Source organism: Alternaria postmessia, assembly GCF_024291825.1.
Source record: "Alternaria postmessia strain BMP 2775 chromosome Unknown scaffold_137, whole genome shotgun sequence".
Lineage (NCBI taxonomy): Eukaryota > Fungi > Ascomycota > Dothideomycetes > Pleosporales > Pleosporaceae > Alternaria > Alternaria postmessia.
This window is the reverse complement of record NW_026260210.1, coordinates 1-14,938: the sequence shown is the minus strand read 5'-3', so window position 1 is coordinate 14,938 and position 14,938 is coordinate 1. Positions and strand designations below refer to the sequence as shown.

At 55.6% G+C, this 14,938-nt stretch overlaps 4 protein-coding genes across 4 annotated transcripts; 3 read left to right on the top strand and 1 right to left on the bottom strand.

Moving 5' to 3' along the window:
• Window positions 1–3,668: 3,668 nt before the first annotated feature.
• J4E82_010670 (uncharacterized protein) lies at window positions 3,669–4,375 on the top strand (the record flags this gene model as incomplete). The annotated part of the gene is made up of 2 exons (XM_051736881.1): window positions 3,669–3,754; window positions 3,814–4,375. The coding sequence occupies 2 exons, from the start codon at window positions 3,669–3,671 to the stop codon at window positions 4,373–4,375; spliced, it is 648 nt and encodes a 215-aa protein (XP_051583353.1).
• A 3,735-nt stretch (window positions 4,376–8,110) lies between these two features.
• J4E82_010669 (uncharacterized protein) lies at window positions 8,111–9,939 on the top strand (the record flags this gene model as incomplete). The annotated part of the gene is made up of 2 exons (XM_051736880.1): window positions 8,111–9,190; window positions 9,253–9,939. 2 exons carry the CDS (start codon window positions 8,111–8,113, stop codon window positions 9,937–9,939), a joined length of 1,767 nt encoding a protein of 588 aa, XP_051583352.1.
• A 3,578-nt stretch (window positions 9,940–13,517) lies between these two features.
• On the bottom strand, window positions 13,518–14,084 carry J4E82_010668 (uncharacterized protein; the record flags this gene model as incomplete). Its single annotated transcript, XM_051736879.1, has 2 exons — window positions 13,518–13,931; window positions 14,079–14,084. The coding sequence occupies 2 exons, from the start codon at window positions 14,082–14,084 to the stop codon at window positions 13,518–13,520; spliced, it is 420 nt and encodes a 139-aa protein (XP_051583351.1).
• Window positions 14,085–14,419: 335 nt separating this feature from the next.
• Window positions 14,420–14,856, top strand: J4E82_010667 (uncharacterized protein; the record flags this gene model as incomplete). The annotated part of the gene is made up of 2 exons (XM_051736878.1): window positions 14,420–14,568; window positions 14,661–14,856. Coding segments are annotated over 2 exons (345 nt in total), but the record flags the coding sequence as incomplete, so codon positions are not given.
• Between the last annotated feature and the right edge of the window lie 82 nt (window positions 14,857–14,938).

Sequence of the window (14,938 nt, the reverse complement as noted above, 5' to 3'; positions counted from 1 at the left end):
CGCACTCGCCTTTGACCGTCTTGCGAACTCAGTAGCCTACCATGACGGACCGGGCGGCGCTCGAGCAATCTGCAGAGACCACGATGGAGCGGTTGGAACGCCGCAGGAAACAGAAGCGCATCTCCCACGCAAGCGCCGTAGGTACCGAAACCCGTGGCAATGTCGCAATGCTGACGCTGCCGTGGATGAACGTGACGGAAAACGCAGAGAGCAAGCGCAGTCTCGTGGTCCAGAATCTGCTCCTACGGAGCGGCGCACGACGTGCCATGACTCTCGTCTCGCATCGCTCGAACAACAGGGCCAGGACGAGACAGCGCCCGCAGGTGGAAGTGACTACCGAGCGCCGACGCGCAGCCATGGCGGCCTCGCCGTGCAACCGTCTTCAAACACGTCGGCGAGCCGCTCGTGGAACTCGCCGACAATGGCAGAGTGCACAAGCCCGTTCGAGGATGGTTATGCTCTCCTGAAAGGAGGACCTGTTTGGGACTGCACGGAGACGGCGAGTACACGAAAACACGAGGGTACGTGAGGCACAGAGAGGTGAGGATGTGCGAGTTGGATTGATAGCTACAAAGCGCCTGCCCTCGGTGCGACGAAGCTGGCGATGCTTCGGGAACGCCAGCAACGGGCGTGTGAGCATGGAGCTACGTGCAGGTACAGACTAGGGCATCATAGCAGAACGTGCACTAGCGACATGCTGTGCTTTTCCATTGTGAAAGCTGAAATGACAGAAAGGAGTGAGCAAGACTAGGTGTGCGTTAGGCGCAGCCTACTGCTTCGTCCTAGATCCCATACTATCTTCCGCCAGTGCTCTTTTCGCGCTCTGATGGCTCTTCGTGCCCACGCCAACCCATACTACAACACATATGCCTCAAAAAAGTCTGGCTGGACTACACAGACGGCCAACACTGCCGAGTAGGCGAGAAGCAAGACAGAGCCTTTGAGCAATCCTGTGAGTGTCAGCTACCCTATTGCGCGTGTCGTGTAGAGAGAACCTACGTGAGAGAGCCGGCAGCGACAGCCACAAGGCAATGCCGAGAAAGCACAGTGCGATGCCGACGCGACCACTCCGAGGGTCCAGATTATGGCCCGCGAGTGTGAACAGCGGCCTGATGAAAAAAAACGTCTGCAGTGTGGACTGACAGAGACTCGCCCACGGCCAAGCAATGTCCCCTCGATAGGCAGCGCTGATGTCTGCGAGGTGGTCCACGGCCGTTACCGCAAGCGGAAGAACAGCAAACTGGACCACAGCGCCGCTAGCCTCCCACGTACTGTCTTGGCCCGCTGTCCATGCAGTGGCCTGCATCTGGTTCCAGACGCTGTGCACCAGACGAGCGGCTCCTACCTTGAGCGCCACCAAGCAGACTAGCAGCACCACCCATTCACTGTCGTTGCAAGTGTTGTACTTCTTGCTTGCGATGGTACGATACTTGTCAGTATGCCAGTACCAGAAGTAGCAGGTGAAGCCGATGGATAGGAGGAGGAGGACAGGGACCCCCCGGGACAGCCACGGGCTGTCTCCCGCAGCAGCTGTGAGCATCGGCAGCGACTCAAGCCCCAGTCTGTATGTGGACAGTACCATCAAGGGCCCACTCCGTAGAAAGACTTTGGATACATCCAACAAATCGGTAGCTTGTCGCTGCACCCCGGACCCTCCAGTGTGCAGGCCATGGAGGACAAGGCAAAGTGCGCCTGCTACCAGAGGCTTCACATACACACATCCAACCAGGAAGGTGTTCGCCGCCGACGTCGCATTGTCTGTGAGTATCAGCCTGGTAAGCTCAAACTCCGAGAGCGGCCCGGTAACGAAAGGTATTTGGTACACCGCAATCGCCAGCATCCGGTTCGATGCCGACAGACGCGTCAGGTGATGCGTGACGACCAAGATGCAGTCGACTACAACGGCCAGCTTGACCACTCCCAGCGAGATAGAGAGAAGGGTGTCTGCACGGTCCAGTCGCAGCCATTCAACAACCATGGTCACTACCCCCAGATAGCAGAAGAGAATCCGGTGGAGAGTAGACATGTCGTGAAGCATGTCTTCCAAAGCCCACACTACGGGCCATCCAAGCTCTTTGAGCGAGCGAAGCAGCCTATCTGCTACCGTCCGCGGAGTAGGCGGAGGAGATTTGAATCGGGATTTGGATCGTAGTCGGTTCGACATGCTGCGTGTTGCACTGCGTGCTTGGGCCCTGCAGTGGGATGAGCAAGGAACTTGAGGAGCGTGGATTGCTGGGACGTGCCACGCAGTAGAAGAAAAGCTGGTGTGCAGAGAGCGGCACACACCGAAGACAAGTCTTATAACAGGCTTATCGTGCAGTCACAAACATTCCCAGGATGGATCTCTACTGCATGGGTCCATTTGGTCAGCGTGCTTCTACAGAGCTGACAGCTTTGCGAGTAGCGGACCGTCCAGTTGTCGTCCCACGGTTCTGCTGACGCGTTATAGGAATGGACACCGAAGTAATGGAGAGTGAGCCCAGTGTTTTAGCATTGCAGTTTCCTGCTGCAGAGTCTGTTGATCATGCATGCCCCCCATACCCACGACAGGTCCGTTCTGGCGAAACACCATGCTATGCCTCTGCATCGCGCGTGTTCACACCAGTGGCTGCGTGTGTCTCTTTCAGACAGTGCGAATCATACGTCCACACAGAGGGCGAACACACACTCGTCGCAGCGGTTCGCGGACCCGAGAGGACGGTGATGGGTAGAATGTGGTGCGCTGCTTGACATCCGCTCGACGTTGTGCTCCTTTGCGATCCGTATGTCTGAACGTGCTCGAGATGTGCCGCACTAGGGCACATTTTGTGTGTGTGGCCGCTATGCCGTGGGATACGGCTTTGGCACCATCTCTAGATACTTGTCTGTCCGCGCTATAGACCCGTGAGATTCCAGGCAATCTCGACGACCACCCCTCCACAAAGCCTGTGCTACCAGCAATGTATCCACGACTTAGAACTATGCAGCCAACTAGGCGAGAGACAGTCACAAAAGGCTCTCTATCCAGTGGAAAGTTGCGTTAGTGACTACAACTCCCAGAGCCATTACGGGGGGAAGATTGGACAGGTGTCTGCTGAAGGCCCATCAAAACAAAAAATCGAAAGCTTATTCTAACAATCATTAATGCATAGTAAACGAGTCTATCGTGGTTGCACGGGCTAAGCGGCGGTGGGCACGGAAGACGCTTGCCTCGCAGAACTTCAGCATATTACCTGACCGGCAGTGAGAGCATCTGCGTGCGGCAGGCACTGTCTCTGGTACTTTCCTGTGACTAACGGGGCCTGCAGGAACTACTGGGATTGTCTGTACTTACCTCGCTAGCGTCTCCCAAATGTTCGGGACGTTGAGACCCACTCTACTTGGAGGTCCACACATCGCAGCTGGGGTGGAATTGTAGCAGTAATGCAAACTGCTTATGCTTACGGCTCAGCATCTTCTCGTCCATCAAAATGCTGACCATGTGATGGCCCGCTATGCTAATGCTCGAGACCCACTACCCTTGAACATTTCCACGACCCGGCTGGTAGTGTGATGACGATACAAACTGCTTATGCGTACGGCTCAGGATGGCTACGGATGTTACTCTGTTACTTGGTCTGCTGTGTAGATAGATGGTGGTTATCATACGCGGTAACGTCGCATTACGCTGAGTGTATTGCAGTCTACTCATGGCGAACAGAAAGTACGACGACCCGGCGGATGCTAAGCAAGCGCGTAGGAGGTCCAACAAAGAAGCACAGAGAAAATATAGAGAGTAAGTAGTTAGCGCTAGCCCGCCAACCGTAGCTCAAGCGCCTTCTGACTTCCAGACAGCAAACTGAAGCAACAGAAACGGGCTTCACAGGCTTCTCCGTCAGACATCACGATGAGAAACGAGATGGACGAAGAAGCACCGACTGCAGTCGGGCCTCCGGATGCAAGCGCGCAAGAAGCCTCGAGCGGAGTGGAGAGTGTCCAAGACGAAAGAAGGGTGCCAGATCGTCCTAACGCACCGCCCACCCCGCTGGAACGCATGGCTTGCATTGAACAAGCCATTGACGGACTCCTGGTCAGCGTCAAAGACCCCTACGTTCAGAAGTCTTTGCAGGATCCGATTACGCGCATCGACCTCAAATTCAGAGATCTCGTTGGCCGCGTACACAAGACCGAAGCGACTCCTGTGCAGCGAGATGCCCGCATTGTCCCGAGCATCCAGTACCATCCGCATGAACTGACTGCAGCTTCGGCTAGAGCACACGACATTACGGCGGATACGATTCGGTCTCTCACTGAACAGATACATAGACACCGTGCCCAGTGTACACCTTTGACGGAAATCAAGTTCCTGAGTGCGCAGCTGGATAGAGCGAGGAGACAGGCGATATGGACACTGTAATGAATCTGAAGATGCATGTGTAGATACTGGTTCAGTAGCAATCTAACGAGCGCACCATCCTCTTTGCCCTGCGTGAAAAATCTGCCTCTTCGCCCTGATACGCCGACGAAGTGAATTCCCGACTGCTAGCTCCAAGCGCACTCTGTTCGCCCGGATTTTCGTTATTCTGGAGCGCTGCCTCCATCACGGGAACCCGCAGCGAAAACACCACACCACACGGCGTAGTGCCGTGCAGTACCCTATGACCGCTACGGATAATAGCTCTGTGATGGGTTTGCTAATTGGGATCGCACTTGGTTCGTTATCTCCAACAGCTCGTCGGGCCTGGTGGTTGAAGATAAGCGGTCCGCTGACATACCCAAAAGACGTGGACGTACCGCAGATGAATCGTTCGTCGCTGATCTGGCAGTGCAGGCTCACTGTGAGGTGCATATTCCAAGCGAGATCTCGAGCCGCGAAACGATGCGTAGTCGCTGCGATGAGCTGTCTTTTTTCCAATGGCCAGGATGTCACTCATCGTCTCGCTCATCTGACCCTGTACCCTCATCGACGCTTCCTGTCCTCTCTTCAGCTCTTCCTGTCCTCTCTTCAGCTCTTCCTGTCCTCTCTTCAGATCTTCCTGTTTCCTCTCCAACTCCTCCTGTGCTTTCTTCACCTCTCGCAACAGCTTTTCTTCGGAGATGTGCATCGGCACTGTTTGCTTCAACAGTTCTACCACTCGTTGCATTGGTTCGTCTGCGTTCGAGTTTTGCGGGTCATTCCCCGGCAAATCGCTGTATACAGGTCAGCTACTATCTTTGACTTCACACATGCCACATAGACTAGGGACTCGCTGCTGACCCTGACGGTGGTGCTATGACATTACGATTACCGATAGGGGACCTCTGTTGATCGAGGTTGGTGGTACCGCTATTGAGAAATCCGGGCTCGTGATAGTACGATGGATCCAGAGGGGGAAAGGAGTCATGATGGTAAGAATCCATGGTGGTATCTGACAACAACGAAGGCGATGACCGAACAGCATAAGAGCTGGATATTTGTGCTGCCACCCTTGTCGCGTCGACCGTGCCGTCGCACCATATCAGGCACCTTCTTCTACAACGGGGAATGTTGGGGCACGATGTGGGTACGTCTGTACACTCGATAGCGGATTTCCAAGCGACATGGGGAATGGTCTAGAGAGGGCAAGCGTGTAACGTGCATGACAGTCATCAGAATCAAAGACCGTCGATGGTTACGCATGGAAGAGAGCGCAGCGCCAGATGCTCTACGAGGATGCCTGGCCTTTCCGGCCATAGACGAAGCGTGAGCATCATGTTCACGAGGCACCCAGGAGCTGACGCAAAGGTGGCTTCGATAATGGCTTCGCATCGGCAGACTGCGAGAGCATACACCTAGGGTCCTTTGACGACTTGGGGAACACTCCAGTGCAGGAGTATCAGCCTCTCTAACCCGCGCAGCAGTTCGCCCGCTACGGGATGCAGGAGAGACGAGGCTCGCGCGTACGTTGGGGAGCAGCAGGGCCAAAGCTCCGCGGATGCTTGCCGGACCACAATCATCGCCAGCCTCCGGGACTGTATTGCTACCACTTCGGACGTGACTGCTGTAAATGATGCCTGCATGCGTAGGCTGCGTGAAATTTCTCTCTTGCGTTCAGACGGATACGAGGCGAGGTGACATGTCTTACGCTTGCAGGGTGGATGCTCTTACAGTGTGGACCCACAACCCTACACACGCGCGCATGCATCAACGGCCACATGAATGATCTCTTCCAAGGATGTCGCATCTCCCACGGGCGTTTGCCGCGCGCAAAGGCGGGCGATCCGCACATCTCAGCCGAACGCCCTGCTTACGCCACTTCGACGTCGGCCACGACGAACAGTAGTCCAGTGATGGGCGCGTCAGCGTTGAACGAGTATGTCCCTCCCAATGTCTCTCCCCCGTCAGCAATTGCAGCGAGCCTGTCGGTCCTGCTTTTCAGGCCTCGGTGAGAGGCGGGCACAGGCCAGGGCGATGCCTTCATTGCAGCACTTGGAGCCGCCGTCGCGTCATATTCTGCACCTTTGCGGCGCAGCAGTCTCGCACCATCGAGTGACGAGTATGAAGAGCCGATCGCAGCGCACGTATGACGGCGTCTGATCCGAGAGGCGGGACATGAATCAGATCTGGATGGACGTTGGTGCAGCACTCGGGAATAGGAACCGATTTGGCGGGGTTGCATACAGACTGTGCACGCTGTTGTCTACTACAGTAAACTGCGAGGGCGCGGAACAATTGTTTGCAGATATTCTTGGCAACTCTGCCTCGAGGTCTGGGGCACGTCGCCTCGGCAGTTCCGGGGAAGATGTGGTGCACGACCCATATCTCATTTCCCTCGCACGGCATACGAGTGGCTGTCGTAGCGCGCGGCTCACTTGCTTGTCTTGGAACAAACGCCAGTGACCGACGGGAGAACAGACGCGCCAGCACGCCAAGATAACCCCTGTGAGCGATCATTACCTTCATCCTCCTGATCGCCATCAGCGTCATCAGGATGCTGCGCCGCATCGTTGCAATGTCTGCGCCAAGTTCGGATCCACGCCAGGTTCTTCCGCTTTAATTACGCTTACGCCTCGCTGGCATGCACATCAGGATCACAGCCACATTGCCGCGGGTAATTGGATCGCCAGCTTGTGAAGGATGGGCAGATCTTTTGGAGATGTGCGAACAGCGCGCATTGTGTGAGCTCCATGCATTGGTCCGTCGCTCAGGCCAGTCAGTCGTTCCAGGCGTGAACAATGAGGTTGACGAACGCCTGCAAAGACCCTCGTGACGTCACGTGCGAGCCTTCGTTGGGTTTGCATTTGTGCACCCATCAGTCGCGATTGCTGCGGGTCGAAAATTGTGAACACGAGAACACCACCCCGCACGATTGTGCTTAAGCCTGCCTGCGCTGCTAGCATGATGCACGTGCTCTTCGGCTTGAACGAACCGAGTTATAGCCAAACCTTCGCTGACAGGCGCGATGAATGCCGAGTGCTACTTTCTGAAGGTGGAAAAGCCTGCGACCCGCACAACAGGAATGCCTGCGACGCAGGGTAGTTGTCGCGCTCATGCATCACTCATGATTCGTGCGAGCGAGTGTCGAAGGACGAACACAGAATGCTACACGCATGCAAGCGGCGCTGGAATCGAACAATTCAAAGTCGCCCCTACTATCCATAGTGTTACGGCGATCACCGGAGCGCCCATCCTTGTAGCCTCTCGAAGGTTCGTATGAACCTGCGTGTAGAGGTTCTCAGCTGCTAGAACCCGTCGCCTTGTCAGGCCACATACTGCTGCCAATGTGTGTCTGCTTCGCGAGGATACACTGCACACAGCACGTGAGAAGCACACGCGAGCAGCATACCAAGTCCGTCGTGCCGCGATCCGGGTGGTTGCCGAGTGGGAGGTACGAGTGCGTCTAGTGAGCGACACGCCGTGCGAAGCGTTCGATAGTCGTGCTCCCTCTCGTTTGCTGCGGCGCCGCTACGCAGCCGCAAGACCGCATCGTAGGCTGTGTGAGTACATTCTGCTATTCGGCTGAGAGTGGCCTGCATCACCGGTAAGCGGCATTGCAGAGAGTGAGCGGGACGTAGGCGCAGGTGTCATCAGTCCAGCAGCGAACAGCTGACGCGTATAGATGGTCATGAGCACAGGGCCAGCTATATGAGACTGTCGCCGCCCCTGGCCGAGCACGCAAGCTCATCCCCCATCATGATGATACCGCTTCTTCTGCTCGCTTCCAGCGCTCTGTGGAGTCGTAGCGAAGCCCAGTCTGGAAATGCGTCTGCGGCGTCCGTCGTTGAGCAGTATTGCTTTCCCAAATCAGGAGCTCCCTTTTCTACGAATAGCCTACAGCCGTCGGTCACGATGATGTACAGCGGCATCACGCTCACTACCGCCCCCTTGACCTTGAACGTGAGCGGGGCAAGTCCTACAGGACTGTCGACAGGTAGTCCTGGTGGGCCTGCAAACTCAACAGCTGTGTCGAGGCTCACGGACGCACCGCCTCTTCCCGATGCCACAGAAACTCGCGCAGAGAGTGCCGCCGGGTCCCTTAGTCCTGCTCTTACCCCAGGCGCAGCCGTACCCAGCTCTCTTGCCTCCGCTGCGAGTGATGGGACACAGGCCATGGGTTCCGTGCTAGAGACCAGCAGCTCCGCCGTGACCGCAGTTCCTACTTCGGCTGCAGACGGCAGTGCCGGCCCATTCGTCAGCTCTGGTCAACCCACCATAAACCCCAGTGCGAGTGATATAAGTGACGATGGTCAGCCCGCCGAAAGCCCCAGTGTGAGTGATATAAGTGACAACGGCCAACCCACCGCGGGTCCCGGTGCGGGTGACATAAGTGACAGTGGTCAACTCGTCAACGATGCTGCCTCTTCCACTCCACCCACCGGCCTTTCTACTGGTATTGGGGGATCTGGCGCTCCTATCGCCACAACCGCTACTAGCAATGCCCCTGGGATGAGCAGCGTCGCTGGGTTCTCGCCAGGTGGTACCACACTCGCACAGACAGATCTCGGTAGTAAGCCCACATCTATGACGGGCGGGCAGGCCTCTGCCTCTGCGGGACTGTACAGACCCACAGGGGCGTTGCTTGGACCGGACGCGAGCCAGGAGAACAGCACGGTCAGTCTGTCTCCGTCGTCCGTCGATGCCCTTCAGTTGGCGCTCGTGCTGAAAAACCTGGGTGTCTGGGTGTTTAACGAGAGTAGGGTAGTGGAACCGCGTTCGCCGAGCGCGAGGGGCGATACAGAGGGTCTGGCCAGCCTGGTGGCGGAGATCGCTGTGGTAAGTAGTGCTGCTCGTTCGCTGTGCAAGAGAACCTCTGCTGACGTGTGCGTTCTGAACAGCAAGAGCAGACGCAGTTGCGGACCCTACGGAGCCTGCTCCGCCGGTCGGGAAATCCAGACGTGCCTTCCTGTCAATACGATCTGCCCAGCAACGTGACCGAGCTCAGCTTTCTCATGGTCACTTTGAACTCCATCAACCTCGGCGTCTTCATGTCGATGGCGGAGGCAGCGGACGGGCCGGTCGCCATCTTGTTGTCCAGCATCGCCAGCGTCGACGCCAAGCATATTGCGCTTCTCGGCGAACATTCGCACCGCAACGCGAGCGGACAGTCTTTCGACACGCCTGCGACTCCGGCGTGGGCCTACAACTTCGCGCTGGAGTATGCCCAGCCAGGCTCTTGCAGCGTAGAGCTGCCGCTTCCCATATTGCCGAAGCTCTCGATAAACAAGAAGACTTCTGGCCATGTGCGTCCGGGCACCAATGTCAGCGTGGAATGGGACGCTGCTGCTAAGTATGCCGTTGCGCAGTTGGGCAGCCAGGTGTTCGTGGCTTGGGTGAATCAGGTCGCCCAGCCCGTCTTCACTGCCCTGACCCTGTTCGACGAGAATTCCGGAAGCACGATGGTACCACCTAGCCTATCGGGCACGGCCTTTGCAGTGCTAGCAACGCAGCCAAAACTCATCAGCATCGCTGATCTGAAAGCTGCTACACTGGCAGGTCCTGTCGTGGTCAGCTCTGAGCCGTAGTGTTCCCCAGGCGCTTATCGCAGCTTCTCACCTTCGTAACCAGATTAGGCGTATGCCGTACTTGCGCTGTTTTCCATCGTTCATAGTCTGTAGCTAGGCCGCATGTCTGTGTAGAAACTACTTGTCTGATTGCTGATCGTGTGTAATCCGTCTTCTTGATGTGACTGTCGCAAAGCATCAGTGAGACTGTTACGCTATACCTGTAAGTGGATACGCAGGTCGAGAATTGGTTCCACACTGCCTGACATCTTGAGCGTGCCGGGGCAGTCACTTGTGTTCACGTAACGGCTATCGCTGTGCAGCGTAAAACCAGGTGATCCGATAATGGCAAGCGAGAGCAGAAGTGCAAATGTATCCCAGTACCGTGCTGTGCCCCATGAGCTGTTTTCGGGTCACGGCGATTTCGCCTCACAGGGACGGACGTAAGGGCGGTGCAGAAGCTGGTACAAGCAGCAAGAAGTCTGTGCGTGCCGGCAGCTGCAAAATCAGTCAAGAGGTAGGCAGTAATGAATCATTGGCATGCGCGCATTCTATTGCGTCAAAGCGCAGTATTGAGTCATTGCATCCAAGCATGAAACTTCCCAGCGCTTGCAAAAACCACTTTGCAAACTCGCCTACCTCTGAACTCCCAAGGCTCATGAGCACGCATGCTACTTCCCATACGACGTCCACCCTATCGCTCCAGCTGTACTGACGCGACGAAGCCCCAGCAGCGCACAGATCATCGCAATCACCAGAAGCAACTCACATAAAGTACGTAGAGGAATAGCAAGGCCACGCCCATGTGCCTGGGACGAAGGTTAGCTTGCGCTTACGTAGGTGGCTACAAACATACCAGTCATCACTGCCTCTCTGCATTGGGTACAGAGGAAGGAGCGAGGCGATAGCAAGAAGCCCCAGCTGGTGTACATCAAAAAACTCGAGGCTGGGTCCAGGAGCAGTGGCCCACCTGGTCAGAACGAAGACGGGTAGGGTGAAACAAAGCAGGTGGAACGTCGACAGGACGGATGCGAACAATGCTTGGCCGTGGAATACGGCGGACGTGCAACCACAGCCGTGGAGCTGAACTGCGATCAGCCCAGCTGCACTCGTGGAGAGCGGAAGGAGGATGTAACCCGCATGCAGCGGAGATTGCCAACTGCCCGTGTCCTCAGCCGCCAGCGTGTTGACAAACTGAGCGCCCAAGAAAAGGGTTGCAATACAAGAAAGCAAGAGTGTCAGTACCGCAATGGCGCTGTCCGAGGGCTGTCCTTTCTCAGAGTCTGAATCTAGGCTCAGCCATCCACGAAGCCACGCCTCTTTCTCATCTCGAAGGTGCCAAATCTGGGAGACGCCGATCCTTCCGGAGAAGCTGTTAGGCAACAGGTCGCTGTTTCGGCAGTTGACGCTCATGTTGGGATCGCTGGGCGATAGCAAACCGCTCACCGCCAACGAGATGTTGGAGTGCAGCCGGCACACGAAGAAAACGTGGCCTGCGAAATACAGCAAGAGCAATATGGCGGTGATGCAGTAGACGCGCGGCCTTTTCTCGCTAGATACTGTGAAGCAGGGTAAGCGTCTACGACTGGCCGATGAGATGCACTCTTTACCTTCTGATCCTGCATTAGAAACGGCAGCGTATGCCAACAAGGCCAAGCCTGCAGGCAGCGCCCGTGCGTGTATCGATGCCATGAGCTTTGGGTAGCTGGTCGCTCCGCTGTGATGGCCGCCATGTATGAAACATGCTCCGAGGAGGACAAGCTGATTGATGGTGGTTGCACCCACCAGGAAAGTCGGACCTAGGACGTTCTGACCAGTCCAAGCTGCTACCACGGCCAGGGCACTCTCCGTCCAGTTGCTGGCTGCATGAACATCGACTTCAAAGCGCCAAAGGGCAACCACTCACCTAAGAACCGTCTCTAGGACGACAGCGGAGGTTTCGCGCTTGCGTTTGAGAAGGATTACTACGAACTCCAGCACGACAAACTTTTGCACGGCTGTTGTCGCGAATACAGCGCAAAGAGCCGACACGAATCGAACAGCGGAGCCAGCGGACATCCAATACAGCATGGAAGACGTCGCAAAACTCACGAACGCTACGAGACAAAGAAACCAGAACAGTATTCGACTTGGCAGTTTGAGGGTTGGCTTGAGCCACACAGGCCATTCGCATCCTCTTCGACTCCTCATGAACGCGGGGCAGTATCCTCTCTCGATTGTGAGTGCCGACACGAAAGGGCAGCCTGCAGCGGGTTATGGCATCGAAGCGGCCGTCAGAAAGTTGCAGTACTCGCAACTAGCGTAAGCAGTTTGTCGTTGTACCGCTGACACCTCAGCATGCATATTACGTGCCGTCGAACGCCTTCTGGCAGAGACTCGGGACCACGCTTCTGCTAGGCTATCTGTATAATGGCTGTACGCCGCTCTCGCATTGTCTGCCGCTTGGGTATGCCATAGCGCGCATCACACAGTCCACGTACGACACGTCACGTCAACCATAACTATGGGCTTGTGCAGGGATAAAAGCATATCGGAGGCGCAGAGGAGAGACGGATCACGCGACATCTACACGAGACCATCGTGATCTTCTGCTATACTTGTCCATTCTTTATAGCGGGATCAAGATAGATCACCTGTGTCAGGATACAAGTGCTCATCTGCTACCACCCACGTCCAGTTGGAGCCCCTGCTATTCTCGCTCAATCATTTTCACGCTGATACTGCAACATCGAAGAACACGCTGCATTGTCGCGGACTCACTTGAGGCGATGCACGCCTTGTTTCTTTCTCGAGCTGGATGCAGTTGTCAGTGTGGAGCAAGTTGGCATCCAATTCGTTCCTGTTACAATCATATGTCCTAACCGCAGCGCCTTCTTTTCGGCGCATGCGCAGCATCATTATCATCATCATCATCATCATCATCGGATTCAGGATGCCGCCTTTTTCTGGGAATACTACGTACTACAGCTGCCGCTGTAACGTAGTGACTAGGCAAGTAAGACACAGCAGCATCGAGCACCTGCATTGGTGATAATGTGGAATGAGTCTGTGTCTGTGCAAGGACAGGGCAACGCGGATGGACCGAGAAATCCTCGCGCTTGACTGTCTCTTCCATGAACCTAACTTGCGCTTGGACAAGTGTTGTCCGCATCTTGTGCAGTTCTACTTCCAGCTTGCCGCAATCGGTATCCAGCCTGTCGCACTCCGCCTCCAACTCCCTCACGTCCTCTACTTGCTGGGCTTGTCGAACTTGTCCAGCCATGTCCAGCTCTAGAGAACGAGATTTGCTCGCTGAAAGGTCATAGCACGGAAAACTTCCTGCGGCGGTTGTCGGACCGATGCCGACACCGCTATATGAAACGATATGCGTTTGTGCTACGGGTGAGTCTTGCACCGTCTGGTCAAAGCAATGCAAGAAGGTAGGGGTATGACAATCTTTACCTCCCTCGTTGCAAAAACCAAGATTATTATCAACAGGGATATAGAAAGACGCAGGGCTGGGGGGAAGCATCTGCACTTCTGCGTGAGAAAACGAAGAGCTGCCTCCCGTCGGTGCGGAGGGCCTATTAGTTACTCCGCATTCATGAGGGTGTCCTACCTCATCCTTCATCAATGTCTTCGCCATCAATCTCTTCGTGATAAGTCTCTCCGTCATAAGTCTCTCCGTCATAAGTCTCTCCGTCATAAGTCTCTCCGCCATCAATCTCTTCGCCATCAGTCTCTCCGTCAGGCCTATTTGCAGTGGTCACTTTGGTGACCCAAGGGATCTCACATGGTGGGAGCATGTCGTAGATAGACTTTGGAAGGTCGTCCTCGGCGGCTTGAAGATAATCCTTCCATTTCTTTGCGTGTAGTCTTCTTACACTGCTCTCGAGCGGCCGCTCTTGGTCCACAAGAGTAGTCATAACACCTTCAAGCTCTGGATCGATACCCTCTTCGTACGGGTGGTACCGGCACCATTCGATCGCCTCACCAACGCTACCATCGGCGCTGCCAGCGATGGCACAGCCTATCTGATAGCCGTCAGAACACAAGTATCGAAGTGCTTGAAGTAGAAAGCTCTCAGAATGATACATTGGAACCCGCGCATTCTGTACGTGAGGCTGTCGTAGGTGGGGCTGCTGACCCTGCTTACAGTCAACGCAACCAGCGATGCAGACCTCCATCGTCAGGGACGGCATCGCGCCTAAGCAGTCTACCCTCAACCCGGTCTCGACTAGGACAATCATCATCTGGCAAGGAATGGTAGCACCGTCAGCGTCTTCACAACCATGCCGTGGGTGAGATAGTGGCCCGACTTCCTCGTGCGACGGAAAGATGACGGAGACACGGCAAGATGGTGAACGCGAAGTAGCAAACTAGAAGGCATAGCGACGCGATGAGTCGCGGCAATCATACGCCCCGTCACTGGTGCGGCTCATGCGGCTCATATAACAGGCCGTCTGCTACAGAATCTGGGTGCACTTTTGTATCGTTCGTTCAGTCGCGCACGCCAGCCATCATGAAGCTCGTTAACCTTGTTGCTACTACTCTATCCCTCTGTGCCGCTTCTCAGCCGCTTGCAAGCACCAAATCGAGGTCGAGCGATGTCTGGGTCGGCTTGAACTTGAGTCAATGTCTCACCAATGCCAGCACCATCCCCCTGCCGAAGTACGTCCATATCACAAGCACACCCTCCACAACGTGAAATTGGTACTCGCCAAGACGTTGGCACATTCTTGCTACACTCCTAACACTTGCAGTCTGGCGGCTCAGCAAGATACAGCTTGGGCGGTCATAGAAGCCTACAATGCCTGGGACATCGACGACATCATGGCCTATCGGTCGCCCGATTGCAAGCACCGTGTGCTACCGGCCTCTATGAACCGGGCTGCCAAGAGCAACGCTGAATATCGCGCGTACCTCAGCGCCATCATGCCGCTGTACTCCGGCTTTACCGTCAGTGCACACTGCTTCACTAGATCGTGACCTGACTGACAGCTGCAGGTCGATGTGAAGGAAGAGGTCCATGATGCTGCGG